This window comes from Phalangium opilio, unplaced genomic scaffold, assembly GCF_054372755.1.
Source record: "Phalangium opilio isolate 3A_F unplaced genomic scaffold, DU_Popi_V2 ptg000013l_1, whole genome shotgun sequence".
NCBI lineage: Eukaryota > Metazoa > Arthropoda > Arachnida > Opiliones > Phalangiidae > Phalangium > Phalangium opilio.
The window spans coordinates 6,586,928-6,604,821 of record NW_028324148.1 but is presented as its reverse complement, the minus strand read 5'-3'; the positions used below and the strand labels follow the sequence as shown (position 1 = coordinate 6,604,821).

Below are 17,894 nucleotides of genomic sequence, written 5' to 3'. Positions count from 1 at the left end.
ATACCTTAGAAAGAGTAAAGCTCGTAATATTTCTCGAATTTATATTCTAACCCCAGTAGAATGTCAGACCTATCGTGCGTGACTTCTATATTCCAATTAAACAGGGACGATAGCAAATCAATAGTTTAAGAACAAATATAATTTCGCTAGTATGAAGTAATTTAAAGATAATTTTGGAAATAAGGCCGCCAAGAGCTTCGTTATTTTTTTAATTGAGCAACGAACATATCCACATTTTCAAAACCGTTTCTATCAATTCCCACTTCTCCTAAACCTATTTGACTAATTCCATTTTGCCCCGATTTAAAATAAAAGCTTTCTTAGATCTAAATGTTATGATTTTTTTAGAGATTCATACGATGTTTTAGAATAATATTTCAAATATTTTGTGTTAAAATTATTTCAAAAGTCTCAAAAATTAACGAACCTAAAAGCTAAAATACAAGTTGGCTAAGAAAATCAATCCCTAACCTAACATAACCCAGCAAATCGAAACCTAACCTAAAAAAACCTCCTAAAACGTAACCTTACGTACCTAAACCTAACAAAACCAAACTTGACCAAACTGATTTTAAAGTGACACTGACAAAACAGTGAACTGCGAAGGGCTAAAGTGGATCTCTTAGACTAAATCAATGATAGAGGTTGAATTGACGAAATTTTAATTTGGAACGAGATTCAAAACTAGAAAAGGTGTCAAACCAAGTTCTAGAAAATTTCAAATAGAAATGTTTTGACGTAGGCATAAATGAAAATAATTCGTCTGAAGTAATGAAATAAGTTTTGGAAATAGCTAATGGATGCAAACAGAACAGAAAAGAATGGACTTAAAAATTTTATTAACTAACCAATCATTTTACCTCGACATAGAATTAGGCAACTAACTTAATACTCAGTTTAATTAAGCTGCGACAAATTATCTTTTAGCTTAAAATAGAGCATGTGTATTAATAGAACTTGGACAAATTTTCTAGTTTAATAAAGTTATCATTTTATTTTCTATAATTAAGCTACATGCCAAATTAGCACAATGAAAAAGAGGGAAAATAGAGAGATGAGCAAAAAACACTCGTCTATCAAAAAGTCAACTCTATTTAAAAGGCCAAGTATTGTTCTCCGGCGTTCAGAAGGAGACGAAATCATGGTCGAAGATGGTGGTGGAAAAAATACCTTCGATTTCAGTGCTACTAGCTTGAAGAAAATCCAAATGTCTGAACACAGAGAAAATATCATGGATTCTTTAGGAAGCCCTCCTAGTCCGAACAATCTCCATATAAGTTCCAGATTTGCAAGACGGCTAGCCACGTCTGGTCTTTCGACATCCGGATCAGACTCTGAAGAAGGAACAACTGACATCACAGATATGACAATGTCGGCTGAAGACATGATAGTGAAAAAGACAAAATTTGCAGTCACCTCAACAGGTTTATCGTTTCTGACACCACCACCAACAATGACAGATTCTACTATTCCTGGAGTTCACCAGCTTGCTTCCACATCCAGGTATGTATGCATTTTAAGAGCAATATATTGACATGTCTATCATCTTAATCGTAGACGTGAATTAACGAATTAACGAATTTATTGTGGTAAAGATAAAACCAACTGGTCCTTACCATGACAAGTACTTAATTTTGTTTCGGAAGTCATGCTACAATTGTAGTATAAAATTTAAAAATGTAGGGGTATTGGCAATGGTGAGGCTTTTATTGAAAACTAAAAAGAAAATAACACGTGAGCATCCTTGAACCCACGTATTAAAACTATTGATGTACTATTATCAATTATTTGCTTATATTTAAGATGTATTTTAATATCCAAAACTATTGATTACTGTTTGGGACTATTCTTTAAAACCAAATAAGTTTGAAAGAAGCCCTTCGCAATATCTTTAATTCCATTTGATAGTGGTATCAGGCCCGTAGCCAGAAGAGTTTCGTTGAGGGAGCAGTGTATTTCTGTAAAGGGGCATGACAAATGGCATTTTTTATAGAATAACATAAATTTCACAATTGTCAAAAAATCAATATTTCTGCGGGTATTTCATTATTAACCCTCATTCCACACCAAGAATAGAACAAATTTTTAATATTGACAAAAATTACAATGATAGCCGACGAGGTTTTTCTAGAGTAAATTTGTTAATAAACATTTCTAAAACTAGATTTCTAGTCAGATCTTTTTCATGAGCTAGATAGGTTGGTCTTTCTCTCATGCGACATAGCTCGTCGTTGAAGTGAAAATACGCGAGTAAGGCAAGAAAAGCTAGCCCTTCGAGTCGCTTTTGAGGCTCCAAATGTTAGCCTGACATTACAATATTTTAAAGGGATAGAATCAATGTTTTCCGACTAGTACAAGATGAGGGCAGTTTTAGGTAAAAAATGTGCCTAAAATTATGTGTGCCAAAAAAATCGAATTAAAACGTTTAAAATTAAGAAAAGTACGTTAGATATTTTGAAATTCAAACTAACTGCGAAATACCGCCCAACTTGTTTTTCACACAATGACGTTGCAAATGTCTCTTGATTCATTGGTTGTTTGGAAATAGGAGAATGAAGGGAGCTCTAGACCACTGTATAGTAGCTTTTCACCGTCACTATCACTGGAGAAGCGGCGCATATTTGAGAAGACCTTTGTAAACATAATTCTGATTTTTCATGTTTATTATCCTTTGTTCTCTTAACTCTCGGTTACGTTGTAGAGTAAGGATGATAGACATTTGTCAAAATTGTTACAGGTAATGTCCAAAAAACCACATTTTTGCGCTATTTTGGCAAAGGCTTAGCTTCCATGTATAATAATGGTATAGCCATATTTTAGCCTAATGGCCCTAATCTAAGCTTTAACATATTTTTAATTGTAATTAAACATAGTAAAACCATGAATTTATTATGTTAATAAATAAATTCATGGTAAAACTATTACTTTGAACACCAAAATTACAGTGAAACTATTTACCTTCCTTTATAACTTTCAAAGCATCCCCGTATCGAAATGAGTTATATTAATTTGGCGAAAATGCAGAATAGTATGAAAACTACTTTTAGGAGTAAATCTACTGTACCTCCGAGCGAGAGGAAAGTCGCGGGAGTAATTTAGTTTTTTCGCTCGTATTTTTGCAAACGCCTGTAGAGGGAGCAATGATAAACAAGATATGCCCCAAGGCATATTAACGCTTTTTGCAGTGTGATATTGTCTTTAACGAAACCCGAAATTAGGGATATTCACACCGGCAACGTCAGTTCGAAGCAAAGGCGTGGAAAAGTATAGGAAAATTATCGATAGCTTAACAACAATCCGTAGTGGCGCAGACGTAAAATATCCGCATCCCACACCGGCGACTCCAGTTCGGTTCCCGCTACCTCCGAGAGACCGCATTTTCTCGTCGAAAATATGATCGAATTTAGTATAGATGTCGCTAGTGCGGTGGAGAATCAAATTCCGGCGAGCCCTGCCGCGTAATTTAAATTTACGAAAATATACGCGAACGCGAAACAGCCAGCCGTCCTGCCAGCTAGCCAGCCGTCCTGCCCGCTAGCCAGCCAGCTAGCCAGCCAGCCTGCTTCCAGGGGTCTCCGTATAAAGCTTTTGCTATAGGCAAAAAGCTTAAAAATGAAAGCTTTTCATTAGTAGTCAAAAGATTGATTTCTTTAAAAGAAAAAATAGCAGGGATTTATTTTAAGGATAAAGACATGAAACTAAAAATTCTAGTTTATTAAAGTAAAAACATCCATGTCATCAAATCAAGGATATTTCTTAAGGATAAAGACATTGAGTAAAAAATCCAAGTGTGTCAGGGATATACATTAAGTGTAAGCACCGTTAAGTATAAAATCTTTAATATAAATAATAAATATTTTTAATATTTGTGTTCCAAAATAGAAATATTAATTACAGGGGCGTTGTGAAATTGATAAGGGGGCATTGGAAAATTTTCAGGGGCATTTAGGGGCCGACTTAAATATTATTTGAGATAGCATTGCCATCTGGTGACCCCCGTGGCTACGAGCCTGAGTGATATCTATATTCAGAAATCGAGCCAGAGTTTGCATGAAATGCACTGCGCTTTTGGTTTCTTACGAATGGCTCGTACCTTTGGTTTTCCTGGGAATTAGCCAAAATCGGGATGACTTTGCTAGCTGTAACCTAAAATTCCGTTGGGAAGACTCAAGGCTCACAATAAAATACCGATAGTTAATGAAAAAATTTCATATTCTAGGTGGGATAATACTTACACGGACAAAGACAGAGCCGCTGCGGTGGTGAAGGGCACAAAGGACATAAAAGTTAGTCTTCTCATGAAGCGAAAAGAAGAAATTAGGAGGATGATGCCCGAAGAAAAGGGGGCTAGAGTCTTCTACGGCCAGGGGATTTTTCAACACACTCGTCACGGACCTGGACCAAGTGCAACGAAGTATTTCGATACTGTAATTTGAAAATTATATACATTGTAATTCTTAAATTTCTTATCTTACGTCTCAATCGAAAAGACGTAAGGTTTCTTCAATTTATATATCTTAGCATAATTTCACAAGATATGTTCCGTAAGTTTGTCACTGGTTACTGAGAGCTTGTCATGAAGTGACGTTGGTAAAACTTCATAGATTCTTTTAAAGCGTCGCCTGGTGAGGCGCTGTCAAAGGCTTAGTACAGACTAAATACGAAGATGGACTGCAAAAGCGCGTTTAGTCAATTCTCGCGTCGTTCTTGAACTAGCTCTAATTAATTCTCTAGCTTTATGAAGTATACACTGTTAGAGAAACAGAGTCCAATCGCCATACATATTTGGATGGAAGGTGATATAAGAGTCCAAAAATGCTAGCTTTAATCCGAAAATTGATGCCTTCGATTCTTGGTGCTAAAACTATCCTTCTAACTCATTATAAACGCCTGAAACTCAAACAAAGGAATTAGTATAATACGAAAGGGTAAATTTAAAAAAGGGGGCAAGGAAATACTATTTGAGGACTCTTTTGACTCCCTAATTAGGCCGTAACTATTTTAAGATCGCCCTTTTGATTTATCACTGAACAGTAAACACAATAATTATTATATTTAACTAGCTGTTGCCCGCGGCGTCGCTCGCGTGTAGTAAGAACTTCCATCAAAATGATATAAAGAATGGGTAGATTTTACTGATGACTGATATTTTTGTAGCACCCTACGAGCGGAGGCACTCGGCGTTGCCCCTCAGCCCGGCAGGACAATTTTTTATTACTTTTCATGCGGACGTTATTCCATAAAGAAGGCTTTTTAAGTTTTTGGCCGCCATTTAAAAAGATGGCAACAAATCGAACCCAAAAGACCATTCAGCCCGTCTATAGGTTAAAGGTAACCAGTGTACAAAATATTTGTGAAATCGGTTGAAACGCGCGGACTTTGTTGCTTAGAGAAGATTTTTACATTTCTGGACGCCATTTTTTAAGATGGCGGCGGAGTGGTAAAATCTTTCTTAGTATACGTGCCTACTACTTATGAGTAACATTGCTGCAAATTTTCAGCCTCCTAGGGCAAGCGGTTTGGGCTGGGCGTTGATTATCAGTCAGTCAGGACTTATAGATATAGATTATTTAAGAAAAAGTTGTGAAAACCAATTTATTGTCTCTCTTGAGTCAAAAGTCTCGCTAACTACTATTTAATGAGAAGCAATTGCAGAAGTTAAAACGGAATACAGAGAGACAGACACGTTAGGTACAGAACCTTTCCGTGACATACGTTTTTCTTAATTGCTTTCTGCAATGAAGCGAACACCTTTGCCCCGATTTGACAACTGCGAACGCCGTGACGCACACACACAGACCCGTCCAGTGTAATACCTCTCCGTGACGTTATCGTCCTATACAAAATTTAGTTATAATTTCTTATAACAACTTTATAGTTTGCAAATATTAAGCCCTTCTCTAACAATAGCGAAGATACTGATTTTAATTGAAAAATGCGCCAAATGTAGCTTATAGAAACTCACTCGCTTGTTAACGTTTTAATTATAATTTACTGGCTTTGATTTTTATCTAATGAAATATACTTCGTATATTTTCTGTGTCGTCGAAGGTTTATAATAGTTAAATTTTAAATGAAATTAAGAATAATCGTTATTTTAAACTCCTTAAAATTATATGGTGCCAAACGACGAGTACGCCATCAAAGTCACGGTATAGGTTACGAATTTATAACATTTGAGAAAGTTTAAGACACGCGACTTGTTAGGCCTACCTATTGCGGATTCCATGGACAGAATTTTTGATAAGAAACTCGCAGCACAACGACGAATTTTAACTAAACTAGTTAACAATTAAGATATACTTTTCGACAAGAGAGCAGATATTTCGGGAAGCCCTCATATGAGCGGATCCCATAATAGCGGTCCTCATGACCGTGGTTCTCTAAACTACGATTTCACGTAAACATAGTTTACCTGTTATACGGCAGTTCGCTATACAGCGTTTCTCGTAAACGCGTCGTACCTTTACAGCAGTTCCCTGAAGAGCAATACAACAAGGATTAGAAAAGGAATAGTGGTTTATGATGGTTTTAGTTAGGTTAGTTGAACTTCGATAGGTATGGTTAATTAAGTCACGATGAAGTTGGTTATTTGAACCCAAATAGGTTGGGTGAGGTTAGGATAAGTTTGGTTGGTTTGATTTGTTTACTTGAGCCCCAATAGTATTAGGTTAGGTTTCTTTGGTTAGATTAGTTCATTTGAACCCCAATAGTATTTGGTTAGGTCAAGTTTCTTTCGTTAGATTTCTTTATTTGAACTCCAATAGTGTTAGGATACGTTAGGTTGCTTTGGTTAGATATGTTTATTTTAACCCCAACAGTATTAGGTTAAATTTGGTTTGGTGAGGCTAAATTTGGTTGGTTTGATTTGGATATTTCAACCCCAATAGTATTAGGTCAGTTCAAGTCATGTTATTTAAACAACAATTGTATTAAGCCATATTTTGTCATCTGAACCCCAATTGCTATAACAGGTTATGTTGGGTTATTTGAGCTCAAAGTACTGGGTCAGTTAATTGAATCAGGTTACATTTGGTTATTTCTACCCTACTTGTATTAGATTAGGTTGGTTTGGTTATTTGAACCCCCAGTAGTATTAGGTCAGGTGGGGTGAGGTTTGCGTCTGAAGATCTATATGAACTTAAGGTAAATTGTAGAGTATAGAATTCCTCATAACTCGGGTAAGGTTAGGTTTGGTTATTATAACCCTAATAGTATAAGCTCAGGAAACGTTAAATTAGATTTGGTTATTTAAACTCCAATAGCATTAGGTCAGGAAAGGTTATTTTAGGTTTCATTTTGTTACTTGAACCCCAAAAGTACTAGCATATTTAAAATAGGTGAGTTAAGGTTAGGTTATGAAGATCGTTTTGATCTTAAATGGCAAGGCAAACTATAGGGTTAAGAATTGTTCAAAACTTTCCCAAAACAGCGGCCGTTGGAATAGCCGTTGCTATTTCGGGAACTGCTGATACGAGGTATACCAGTGGAAATAGAACGTCTTAAAAGATAGATATTCGGAATAAAAACAAAGATCTGTCACAATATTTTTAATCGATAAAGACATAAGTGGATCATATTACAGCTCCCTAGAAGTACAGGACGATATAACATCGCTGTGCATCAGCATTGTCTCCCAGCACTGAAGGGAAGAGGGTAAATGCGAAACGCAGCGGCGAATTTGTGAACTAAACCAAAGGAATGATTTTGGCGCGAAAGAAATTTTTAAAAAGTGGGGAAGCAAACGGAAGTAAGTGGTAGTCAATGAAAAAAGGTTTGAGAGAGAAGAGCGCTGAAGGGAACAAGTTGTTCCATGCATAGTGTTGGGTTGTGAATATAATAGTAGAAGTCCACTTTATGTTTCCGATTTTAAAAAATAAGTGGCTGGTCTGTAGGTATTTCGCTCAATTTTTAAAGGCTTGTGTTGGAAAGGAAATTAATATGAATTCAAATGATCAAAATAGCCTTCATCATGCTAGAACATTTTTCATGCATTCCTAATACAGAACAGAGTTTCGACCGATTTAAAGGTTTTAGCGGGAATAGTTGGACAGATTTATTACTAATTATGGGTTAGAAATTTGTTTTCCTTTCTTAAGTCTGACCAATTTTTTCAATGCTTTAACGTTTTCCGTTTGCGAAAGATGCTGGTCAATATTTTTCAGTTTTACAAAACGTTTTAGTCGCTTACGGTTAAGTGCTTTTAATATCACATAAATCGTGTTCAATGTGTCTTTCATTTGGGCATTGTAATTAAATACATTGATCCTAGGCCTTTTTCCTGATTAGCAAAAGAAAAATGAGCCATTCTAAATCAAAATTATAACGCGATAACAAGTTTCACACTAATCACAACACTGACAGCCATTCCCATCAACCGGAACTTCCGTAGGCTAACGTAACTCCAGATCCGGGTTAATGGGCAAACTAAACTTGTGAAACTGAGCTATAGATGGCGGGCTTGGATGTCCTGGAAGAAAACGCTGTATATAAAAGCATAACCTACGTCCAGTACTTATAGGGAGCTGTAATATGATTCACTTATGATAAAGATGGATAAGAGTATTTTAAAATTTTACCTGTTTTTAGGCTCTATCAATGCAACCTCAGAGTTCAATTTGCTACTTAGCGCGTGCAAGATGTTTCTTAGAACTTGGTGACGCTAAAAGGGCTTTAGAAGATGCCAACATAGTTCTTATTTCCGACCCACGATCTCCAAAGGTGAAATTATGGATACTTTGCCGTCTCTTTGCTTTACTCCATTCATGAGTTCCTTGCTGGCCTATTTTCTTATGTACTGTCAATATTTTAAAATGTATCCCTCTACCTTCCGCGCTCAAAAATATGGTAAACAGCAAAGAGATTGTATGACATTTTATTACATTTTATCTCAACGTGCAATATTTTAACTCTTGAGCCTCAAATTTACTAAGACATTTTCTTTTCCACAGGCTCTAGGATTGATCGCAGAATGTTTCTATCAATTAGGTGATTTTGAGGCAGCACTGTTACATTACCATAGAGCAGCTGCCGTTCGGCCTGATGATGAGAAATACGTTTTGGGTGTAGCCAAGTGTAAAAGGGCCATTTGTAATGCGGTAGCAAGTAAGTAGTCTTCTTCCTTTTCATTTTCCTGATCATTCGAACTCACGCTTCTGTAACATTAGGGCCCTTAAACTATCCATTATTAATGGTTAGTGCATTCGCGTGATAGCAAGAGGCTCCCGGGTTCGACACGGGGTGAAAAACATAAGTTTAAAAACCAGTGTAAATTTAGTTAGCACCCTTCTCACTGGCTAAATGGAGACTACGTAAACACCATTTTATCCGGTTTCTTCTTTCCATTAAAGATGGCTTAGGTTATGGTAGTAGTTAGTATAGGGGTAGTCCCCACTCCTCCATGCAATGTAAATCGTTAGTCATTGTAAAAGCAGCCCCTTTCCGTTGTGTACGCGCAATAAATATAGATTTATTTATTATTTATTATACATGAATGTTTTCAACGTTCTTCCTACATTAATCCGTTTTAGCTTATATAGAAAGTTCTTAAATTTGGGGCGAATAATGATTCAAATGCGAATTCAGAAATTAAACCGCTAAAGTTGCAAATGACTAAAGTATTCTTAACTTGCTTTTTGCATAACCTTTTAGGAAGGAAGTGCTACAGAAAATGTAAAGGGCCTAAGAAGCAGACGAGTAAGAGTTCTAAGGGATCAGTTGGAGCCAGCCTAGTTTCATCTACGAAATCTATTAACGATGATGTAGTTTACTTAAGCAACTTGCTTAAAGAGAGAGGTAAGCTTTTTCCTTGAATAGAATACTCGATATGCGTGTCAGCAATATTGTAGCCTTATTTATTTTGAAGCGATGAATTTCTTATCTACAAACAAACTAAGAATAATAGAACCCCTCATTTTTCTATGGCAAATGGCTTTCTACGGATTTTTGTGAAATTGACATTTAATTCTAAGCTTAGTCGACTGATCAAAAGTGTCCATATTGTCAAAGATTGAGTGCATAATGCGTTTATTCTATAGCGGTAAATATATGCAATTTTCTAATTTTCAAAATACTTGCGGCGGGCCAATAATTTTTTGACTATTTTTTTTCGAACTGCCCATGTTGTAATTAGTCAGAAACCGCTGTTACTTAAGTTAGTTATATAAAGTATAAGTAAAGTAATGTATTTTCTGACCAGAAAATGCTCCTATTCTAACAGTGAGTGCGCGTTTACTTGTTTTAACTGCGTTTTTGTACTGTAGAAGCAGTAGTTCAATGTTTACAGTCATAATTCTGTTATTAAAATGGCGGTAAATACTGCAAGTAGTGATTATTTTTGAACGAAACTAAGTATCGTGTTAAAGTGAAACGTCTCGTACTTTGGTTGTCTGCTTTGGTAAAACGGTATTTGGTAAAAATGATAGAGTGTAAGATACAGTCATGAAGAGCTCGGCATTTTCTATCCATTATCCACAAATTGGTGGATAACTGATTATTTATTTAACACGTAAGGTCTGTGGATAGTTTTAGGGTATGGATAAAGATAAAATAACATGGATAAAGATAAAATAACGTGGATAATGGATAGATAATGCCGAGCTCTACAGTAATGTATTTTCAGAGTGATTGTGGTAAGCTTTCGCAACAAATTGAGGTTTTTCGCGATTACAAAACACCACCAAAGTTGAAACGTTTCAAACAAGTAACAGCTATAAAATTCAAAATTAATTTGGTTTTCAAAGCATTTCCAATGCAACCAGGAAACCACTCTTACCTGATACCCAGAACCACTTTAATTCCTAGCTACATTTATGAAAATCTGATTCAAACTGTTAAGAGATAAGCAAACATGAAACGTTACCTAATGAAACTCGCCTGCATTATTAGATGCGCGCACCACTGTACTCATACAGAGATTAAGAAATTTTAGCTGCTAGGATACTATACTCAACAACGTTCTTGACATTTATGCTTCTCTTAAATATTATCCTAAATGCTTTCTTGGGAGGGGGAACCCTACTCTTTCAAAAATCTAAATGGATGCATACCATTTAATTGCATTTAAAATAATATATAATTAAATGGATTCGTTTTTTTGTAGCTGTCATAAAGGAAAGAAACAATACCAGCGAAAAGGTTGTGCAAATAGTTGAAGAAGCGTTACATTATCTCGACGAAAGAAGAACATTTTGGCATTCTGAAGACCCCGCCACCATTTTGCAGCCGTTACCTGTAAAAATCTTGAAATTTAAAAAACCCCGAAGGAATCGCCTAAATAAGAAAACGAAATCTACACATTGAAAATCCAACTTCAATTCTAAACGTTTGCTTTTTTATAATCCAAAATATAGTTATCATATATCTTGTGAACTATTGAAACTCGGTTCATAAGTAGCGCCTGTGATAATACAACCTGTGGATAGAATTGGTGCTTTAACGGAAAGCCACCCACCTGTAAAATAGTTCCATCTTCCAAGGATGTTTGAGCGAACTTCCCATCAACTATACGAATGGAACGAGTAGAGACTTTCCTATCGAATGACGTTAGTCTCGCAGGTCTCGGACCGGGGCCAAAATTTAAGAATATTTAACATTCTTAGTGATACCTAATTTAGTTCGCCGTGTTTTCTCGCTTGGTAGCGCATTTAGTTTCGTAAAATAAAAACAAGTTCAGCCTCGTGACCCCGTTGACTGCTATAATATTAGGTCAAGGCGTAGACGTAGAGCGGTGAAGCCGAGGTCGCGTATACTAAAAAAATGTTTTAGAAAATTTCCGAAGACCTTTATTAAACAATCATGTCAAAGAAATTAGTTATAAAAATGTTAAGGTTAAAAATATTAAAGGTTATGAAGGGGTAAAAAAATTCCTCTTATGGTATATTAAAACTGAATTAGGAATGATATTTTTTTACTAAAAAAAACCACAATAATAAAATCTCATAAAAGTTTTGCTGTCCATGCAATCGAACCAATAGATTCAATGAAAAGGGAATATCCCTTAAAACAATAACGTTAATTTAAGAGTAAAACCTTTCTCTTTCATAAATTTTTTTAATTTATCCATAAAATGTCAACGATAATTTATGCAAGAACCCATTCGCAACGGTAATAAAAGCGCCACCTAGTAGACATAAAGGGTGAAAATATTTCCTTAATAAAACTAGGTATTTCCCCACATAAAAATCGACACGCACGGGCCTAGATCATCTCGGAGGCTCCGATTGTTCTTTACGTTCAGCTTACGTATCAGAAGCTAAATGTAAAAGTAAACAACCAATTTGAAATATTTATATTACAAGTTGGGAAAACCAAAATATTACCTCTCCGAGTCAAGAGGAGGACTACTTACAAACTTATTTATCCAGATATGGAAATGTTTCTTTTTTTTTATGAATAAATACTGAAGTTAAAATTTATGAAATATTAGAGCAGTATACAAAGCGTAGCGAATATACTGTAAATCAGACGACATTTTACATCCAATAAGGATATACTTGTACACATTAAAATCATCCGATGGGGGAAAAACGGGAAATGAAGAGATAAAACTTTGGAGGGATATTACCTTTGCGTGTTTGTAAAGGCCCAATTTTCTACTCCTCAACTGTATGCCCTCTATGTTCTAAGCCATATTCATAACAGGGTTGCCATGTAAGCACTATCCTCTCGTTTCACCTCAACGGTTTTCTTAGTTTGTCAAAATGACTGTTAACGTTACATAACACCAAAGCTTATTTGTGGCTACACGCACTGAAAGTAAATGCGCACCGTAAAAAGCATGAAAACCATAGACATTAGAATACTATTAATAACCTAGGGGTGGAAAAAACCGCGCGGCAAAAACCTTTTTGCCACGGTTTTTTCCACTTTATGTGGAAATAACGAACTAAATTTTAAAAACAAAAAAAAATTCGGATTTGAAATGAAAATAAAACGTCCAAAATTCTACCATAATTGTTTAGGCTTATGAAGTGGGTTACATTCTCAGTATAAAATGGAGAAAAAAACCGCGTGGCAAAGAACGTTTTGGCTTTGTTATACAAATAAATGAAAAATCAGTCCTTATTTTTCGCTCAACACTATTTTTTTCAACTCGCTAATTTTGAGTTTTCGAAACAGATTAAAGCTAGAAACTGCTTAAAAATGATTGTTTAGTTATCAAATGCGAAGCAACCAGGATCATTGTAATATGAGCAAAATTTCACAAGTTGTAAGTTTAAAGTGGATTTAGCTCGAACGTTTAAACAACGCCGCCTATATTAATATAGGCGGCGGCGTTGGTTTAAAACACAATAAATGTTATAAAACTGATTAAGATTGAGACATATTAGCTGTTGGAAGACCTATAATAACACGAATGACAAATACAAAGCCAAAGTTAGCATTTCTAATTTCAATAGGGAAAAGGTTTTTGCCACTTTTTGCCGGTTTTTTCCGTTTTTGCCGGTTTTTTCCACTTTTTGCCACGTGTCCCTGGCCTAGACACACTTATCGGAAGAGAAACACGCGCTTTTTGGATGCCGATTTTACGCTATTTACCCATTTTATATGCTATGGGGAAAAACAAGACGTTGGCCACCTAGCGGCGGACGGAGAAACTAAAAATCGAAATAATTCAAAAAGGCGGGAAATTTAAGTTGCGTTTTCAGCATTTTCAAACTTTTAACGCTTTTCGCATCGTAAAAATAGATGATTTACTGGATTTACTTTGAAATTTTTTTGTTTTTTTAAAGATTAATGATTTATTTTGTACATTTCAATTAAATAAAAACCTGAATTTTGGCACATATGTGAAAGTTAGTTTAAAAATGGTTAAAATTTGCTTGGTTCCCGAATGTAGAAGCATTTCAACATCAAATAAAACATCATTTCACATGTTTTTTAATTTTTGTGTGTTTTATTTCATAATTAATACTCGCTGTTTTACTGTTATTAAGATTCCCACTTTCAAACAAATTGCTATGCCGTAAATGGCTTGCTGCCATCAAACGGTCAGACTTAGCCCCCGGTAGTAATAATTTCGTTTGCGGTGATCACTTTCGGGAAAGTGACTTTCGCGTACGTGGAGACAGTAACAAACGGAAATTTCTAAAGGAAGACGCAATACCTTCATTGTTTTACTTAAGATTTAATGAATCTGGTTCAAAAGTATACATAATGATTGTATAAAGTGTAATTCGGAATTCCATTACATTATACGTGATCTAATAGCGCACCTATAGCAAACATGACAAGAGAGGTTTAGCACAGAGCCATGCATTGTCTAGTTCAGTCGTGACCCAACATCTCCCACCACCAAATACATCAATCCCTGATATCTGTTTCTATAGCAATGAAGTAGTCATTAGTCAAGCTAGCAATCACCCAGAAGTAAATATTTTCACAATATTTAATGTCAGTTTTGTTAATGTTATTTGAAATGAAAAGTGTGCGGGAATTGCGGAGAACACTTCAAATGAGGTCGCGATAAATGAAGCTTCTCATATAAGCATAGATATAATTGAGAATATCGATGATGCAATGTATGCACAAGAAGATATATATAGTGAAAATCAGGAGATGCCAAGAATAACAGACAATGACGATCATGTAGGTGGCTGAGCTTCGAATAATTACTCTATTAGTTCATTTAGTAAGTCTCTTTTATGGGTTTTTGAAGACATATTTCAGGAACCGCAGTAGTGTTCAATCTTCATCGGGTCATCAAATAATAAAAACAGATGTTAGAAAACTCAACTATATGAAACTTGTGGTTAAATAATAACATTAAATTCACTTAAAATTAAATATTACTTAATAGAAATCTAGTCAAACATCCATGCACTCAATGGCCCTCGATTATGCACTACAAAAAGAGAAAAAAAAGAATCTATCACTTCGCAAAAAACTTAAGATGGCTTATCAGACAAGGCGGCGAAAGGATTTGAAGCTTTCTTCACTTAAAGATGTGCTCCGCGAATTGAAAAAGCAAAATCTTCTTTTAGAAGAAAATGCACTGGACATTCAAGAACGATTCGGACCTACTGCAAAAGAAATGTTTAAAATTTTAAGACATTCAGGATTAAAAAACAAAACCAAGCAAAAATACTGGATACTCAAGAAATTCGAAGCTTTGCCATGACGGTCCACTTCTATTCGCCTAAAGCGTATGAATTTTTAAGGAAAACGTTTTGTTTGCCCCATCCAAACACCTTACGTGAATGGACAAATAAAATTTATGGCCAACCCGGGTTCACTGCCGAAAGCTTCGGGTTTATCAAATCTGAGGTGGAAAAATCAAAACATCCAATATTAATAGCGCTCTCCTTGGATGAAATGTCTATTAAAAACATACGGAATGGACAGGAAAAGAGTTTTCCGGCTATGTTAACTTGGGGTTAGGCCATTGCGCTCAAGATTCAGACGAGATTGCAACATCAGCCCTAGTTTTTATGGCCGTTGCTATAAATGCACATTGGAAATTGCCAGTAGGCTATTTCCTGGTTCATGGAACCCCCAGCTCCATGTTGAAAACTCTGGTAACAGAGTGTATTTTCAATATACACAAAACCGGGGCTAAATGTGTCGCTCTTGTCTGTGATGGGCTAAAACGCAACCTCACAATGGCTCAATTACTTGGAGTTATAATCTCGAAAGATTTTATACAGAGCAGTTTCCCGAACCCTGGTACTATATTGTTTTTGACTTTACTTTAGGTGTACACTGTTTCTGACTCAGTTATTTTACACCATTCAGCAGATACTAGTGAGAAGGTATATTTTATTCTCGACGCATGCCACATGCTGAAACTTATGAGAAATTTATGGGAGCACTATGGTGTTTTGCTTGACCAACGCACTGGCGAAGTACAAAAAAATCAACTCTTTTCTAAAGTTATATAATGTTAACAATGCGTATTTATTTAGCGAATTGACTGGGGATATGTAGCCATCTTACAAAGCTACCAAGATTACGAGGGTTTAACCTTGGCAAACAAGCTTACTGAATTTCACATAAATTTTAAAAGCCAAAAAATGAAAGTAAACTTGGCAGCGCAAACCATTAGCAGCTCTGTATCGAAGGGTATAGAGTTTTTGAAGGAGGCTGGGGATCCAGTATTCCAAGAAAGTGGCCCAACATCAAAATTTATATCATGTATTGATAGGTAGATAGAATTTTTTACCTTTATTATGTCTCGAGACCTTCGACATATCTTTCCTCTCTTGGACTTCCACAGATTGTTTGATGTTTTAAAATCGAGAAACCCTATGAGTAAAGGTTTTAAGGCAGCAATTGGACCTTCAAATTTCGAAATTAAAAAAAGGGATCTTTTAAAGACAAAGGAACTTCTTCTAAATTTGACTGACACCGAAGGCAACTTAATTCTAGAAAGTGCCAGGAAAACCGGCATTTTGGGATTTACAGTTACAATTCACAGTGTGTTAGAAATTGCGGAGAAATATATTACACCACTAAAGTATTTGTTAAAACACTAAATCTCTTTTGATCAATATCAAAACCACTCATTCCTTTTGAAGGTACCTTTTAACTTACAAACTGTCCCAAGACCATCTTGAATTGTATTTCAATACAATTCGACAAAGAGGAGGCTGGAACAATAATCCAAGCTGTCGTCAATTCACTGCAGCATACAAAAACACCCTTGTGACAAAAATTGAATCATCAAAAAGTGGAAATGTTGTTGCTTTAGACAACACTCACGTTCCAAATCTATGTGAGAGTTTAACTCCGAACAGAGAAACCAATGTTGGTTCAGATGATGCCAATGATTTAGATGACCCTGATGTCTTTATTGCATTTCTAAATGATGAAAAATCAACATCAACCGTATTTAGGGAAAATATAGTTTACTATATGAGTGGTTTCGTAGTAAAGAAATTGCAAAAAGAACTAAATTGCAAAATATGCTTAGGCGCCACAATTGAAAGTGAAATTGAACCAAATAACCCATACAAGCTTTTCTTACATTTGAAAGACAACGGTGGGCTTCGCCATCCCTCAGCTGATGTAGTAAAGATTTGTGGTTTAACAGAGAAAGCGTTGCGGTATTTTGGTCCAATTAAAACTGCGGCAAAAAACATTGACTTGAGAATTGAGTGCTTGGTTTTGAGGCAACTCCTCAATACAGATATATTTTCATCATTAGCCGAACATATGTTTGACGATGAATTGGGCTCCCAATATCATGTCAACGCTTTAATAAAACGAATTGTCAAAATTTACTTAAAAATTCGTTTACATAAAATCAGCAAAGACATTAACAATGAACTTAAAATAGAAGCTGTAAGGAAAAAACTTACCAAATTAATCCTTTTTCAAGGGCAGTAAATGTTGCAAAGGCTAACAGTTTGTTAAAGAATAAAATATATATTCCTCTCTCTCCCCAGAGAAACACTATTATAGTTGCTTTCCATTGATTTCATTTTTATCTTGAACATAAATATATAAATTAATTCGAAAATTTAATTAAAATAAATAATACCCGGGCCAACAGCATAATTAAACTCCACGTGTTCCAAGATCCGTTTCGTCTCTCCGCATTTTTCGTTCGTGACGCTGGTGCGCATGACTTAAATAAGTTAACCAATCATATTCCAGCATTAAATTAAAAAAAAATATATTTTAGTTACCGCCGCCGCCGCAGAGTGTCGCATGGCCTTTTTTCCCCATAATGACGTAAAATACATAAATGCTGTGACGTCAGCAACAATCGGCCTCAATTGCGGGAATTCAACAGTGACTCTATGTATCTCTATGATGAAAACACGAAGCTACAATCCGATTACGATCAGACCTTTCACTGATCTGGGCTGAGTTCAGCAGAGCTCATCAAAAAAGACAGTGGATTTTGGAAAACGTTTACCGGGGAGCTCTGTCGTCATAGCTTTGCTGAA

At 35.6% G+C, this 17,894-nt stretch overlaps 1 protein-coding gene and 2 long non-coding RNA genes across 3 annotated transcripts; 1 reads left to right on the top strand and 2 right to left on the bottom strand.

The window, feature by feature from the left end:
• Positions 1 to 1,025: 1,025 nt before the first annotated feature.
• Positions 1,026 to 13,869, top strand: LOC149708717 (uncharacterized). Its single transcript, XM_089864238.1, has 6 exons — positions 1,026 to 1,503; positions 4,220 to 4,427; positions 8,590 to 8,721; positions 8,952 to 9,105; positions 9,652 to 9,795; positions 11,102 to 13,869. Exons 1-6 carry the CDS (start codon positions 1,031 to 1,033, stop codon positions 11,299 to 11,301), a joined length of 1,311 nt encoding a protein of 436 aa, XP_089720364.1. The 5' UTR covers positions 1,026 to 1,030; the 3' UTR covers positions 11,302 to 13,869.
• A 239-nt stretch (positions 13,870 to 14,108) lies between these two features.
• LOC149708716 (uncharacterized) lies at positions 14,109 to 15,203 on the bottom strand. The gene is made up of 2 exons (XR_016379981.1): positions 15,096 to 15,203; positions 14,109 to 15,023 (listed from the first exon to the last, which is right to left on the bottom strand). It is a non-coding gene; the product is annotated as an uncharacterized LOC149708716 (long non-coding RNA).
• Positions 15,204 to 16,513: 1,310 nt separating this feature from the next.
• On the bottom strand, positions 16,514 to 17,151 carry LOC149708715 (uncharacterized). Its single transcript, XR_016379975.1, has 3 exons — positions 16,967 to 17,151; positions 16,702 to 16,800; positions 16,514 to 16,621 (listed from the first exon to the last, which is right to left on the bottom strand). It is a non-coding gene; the product is annotated as an uncharacterized LOC149708715 (long non-coding RNA).
• Between the last annotated feature and the right edge of the window lie 743 nt (positions 17,152 to 17,894).

Bases quoted from the DNA above. Each gene is read 5' to 3' on its own strand.
- LOC149708717 (XM_089864238.1), top strand. From the start codon at position 1,031: ATGAAAAAGAGGGAAAATAGAGAGATGAGCAAAAAACACTCGTCTATC. The intron at 1,504-4,219 runs GTATGTATGCAT...TTCATATTCTAG, and splicing joins CAGCTTGCTTCCACATCCAG to GTGGGATAATACTTACACGG. The intron at 9,106-9,651 runs GTAAGTAGTCTT...ATAACCTTTTAG, and splicing joins CATTTGTAATGCGGTAGCAA to GAAGGAAGTGCTACAGAAAA.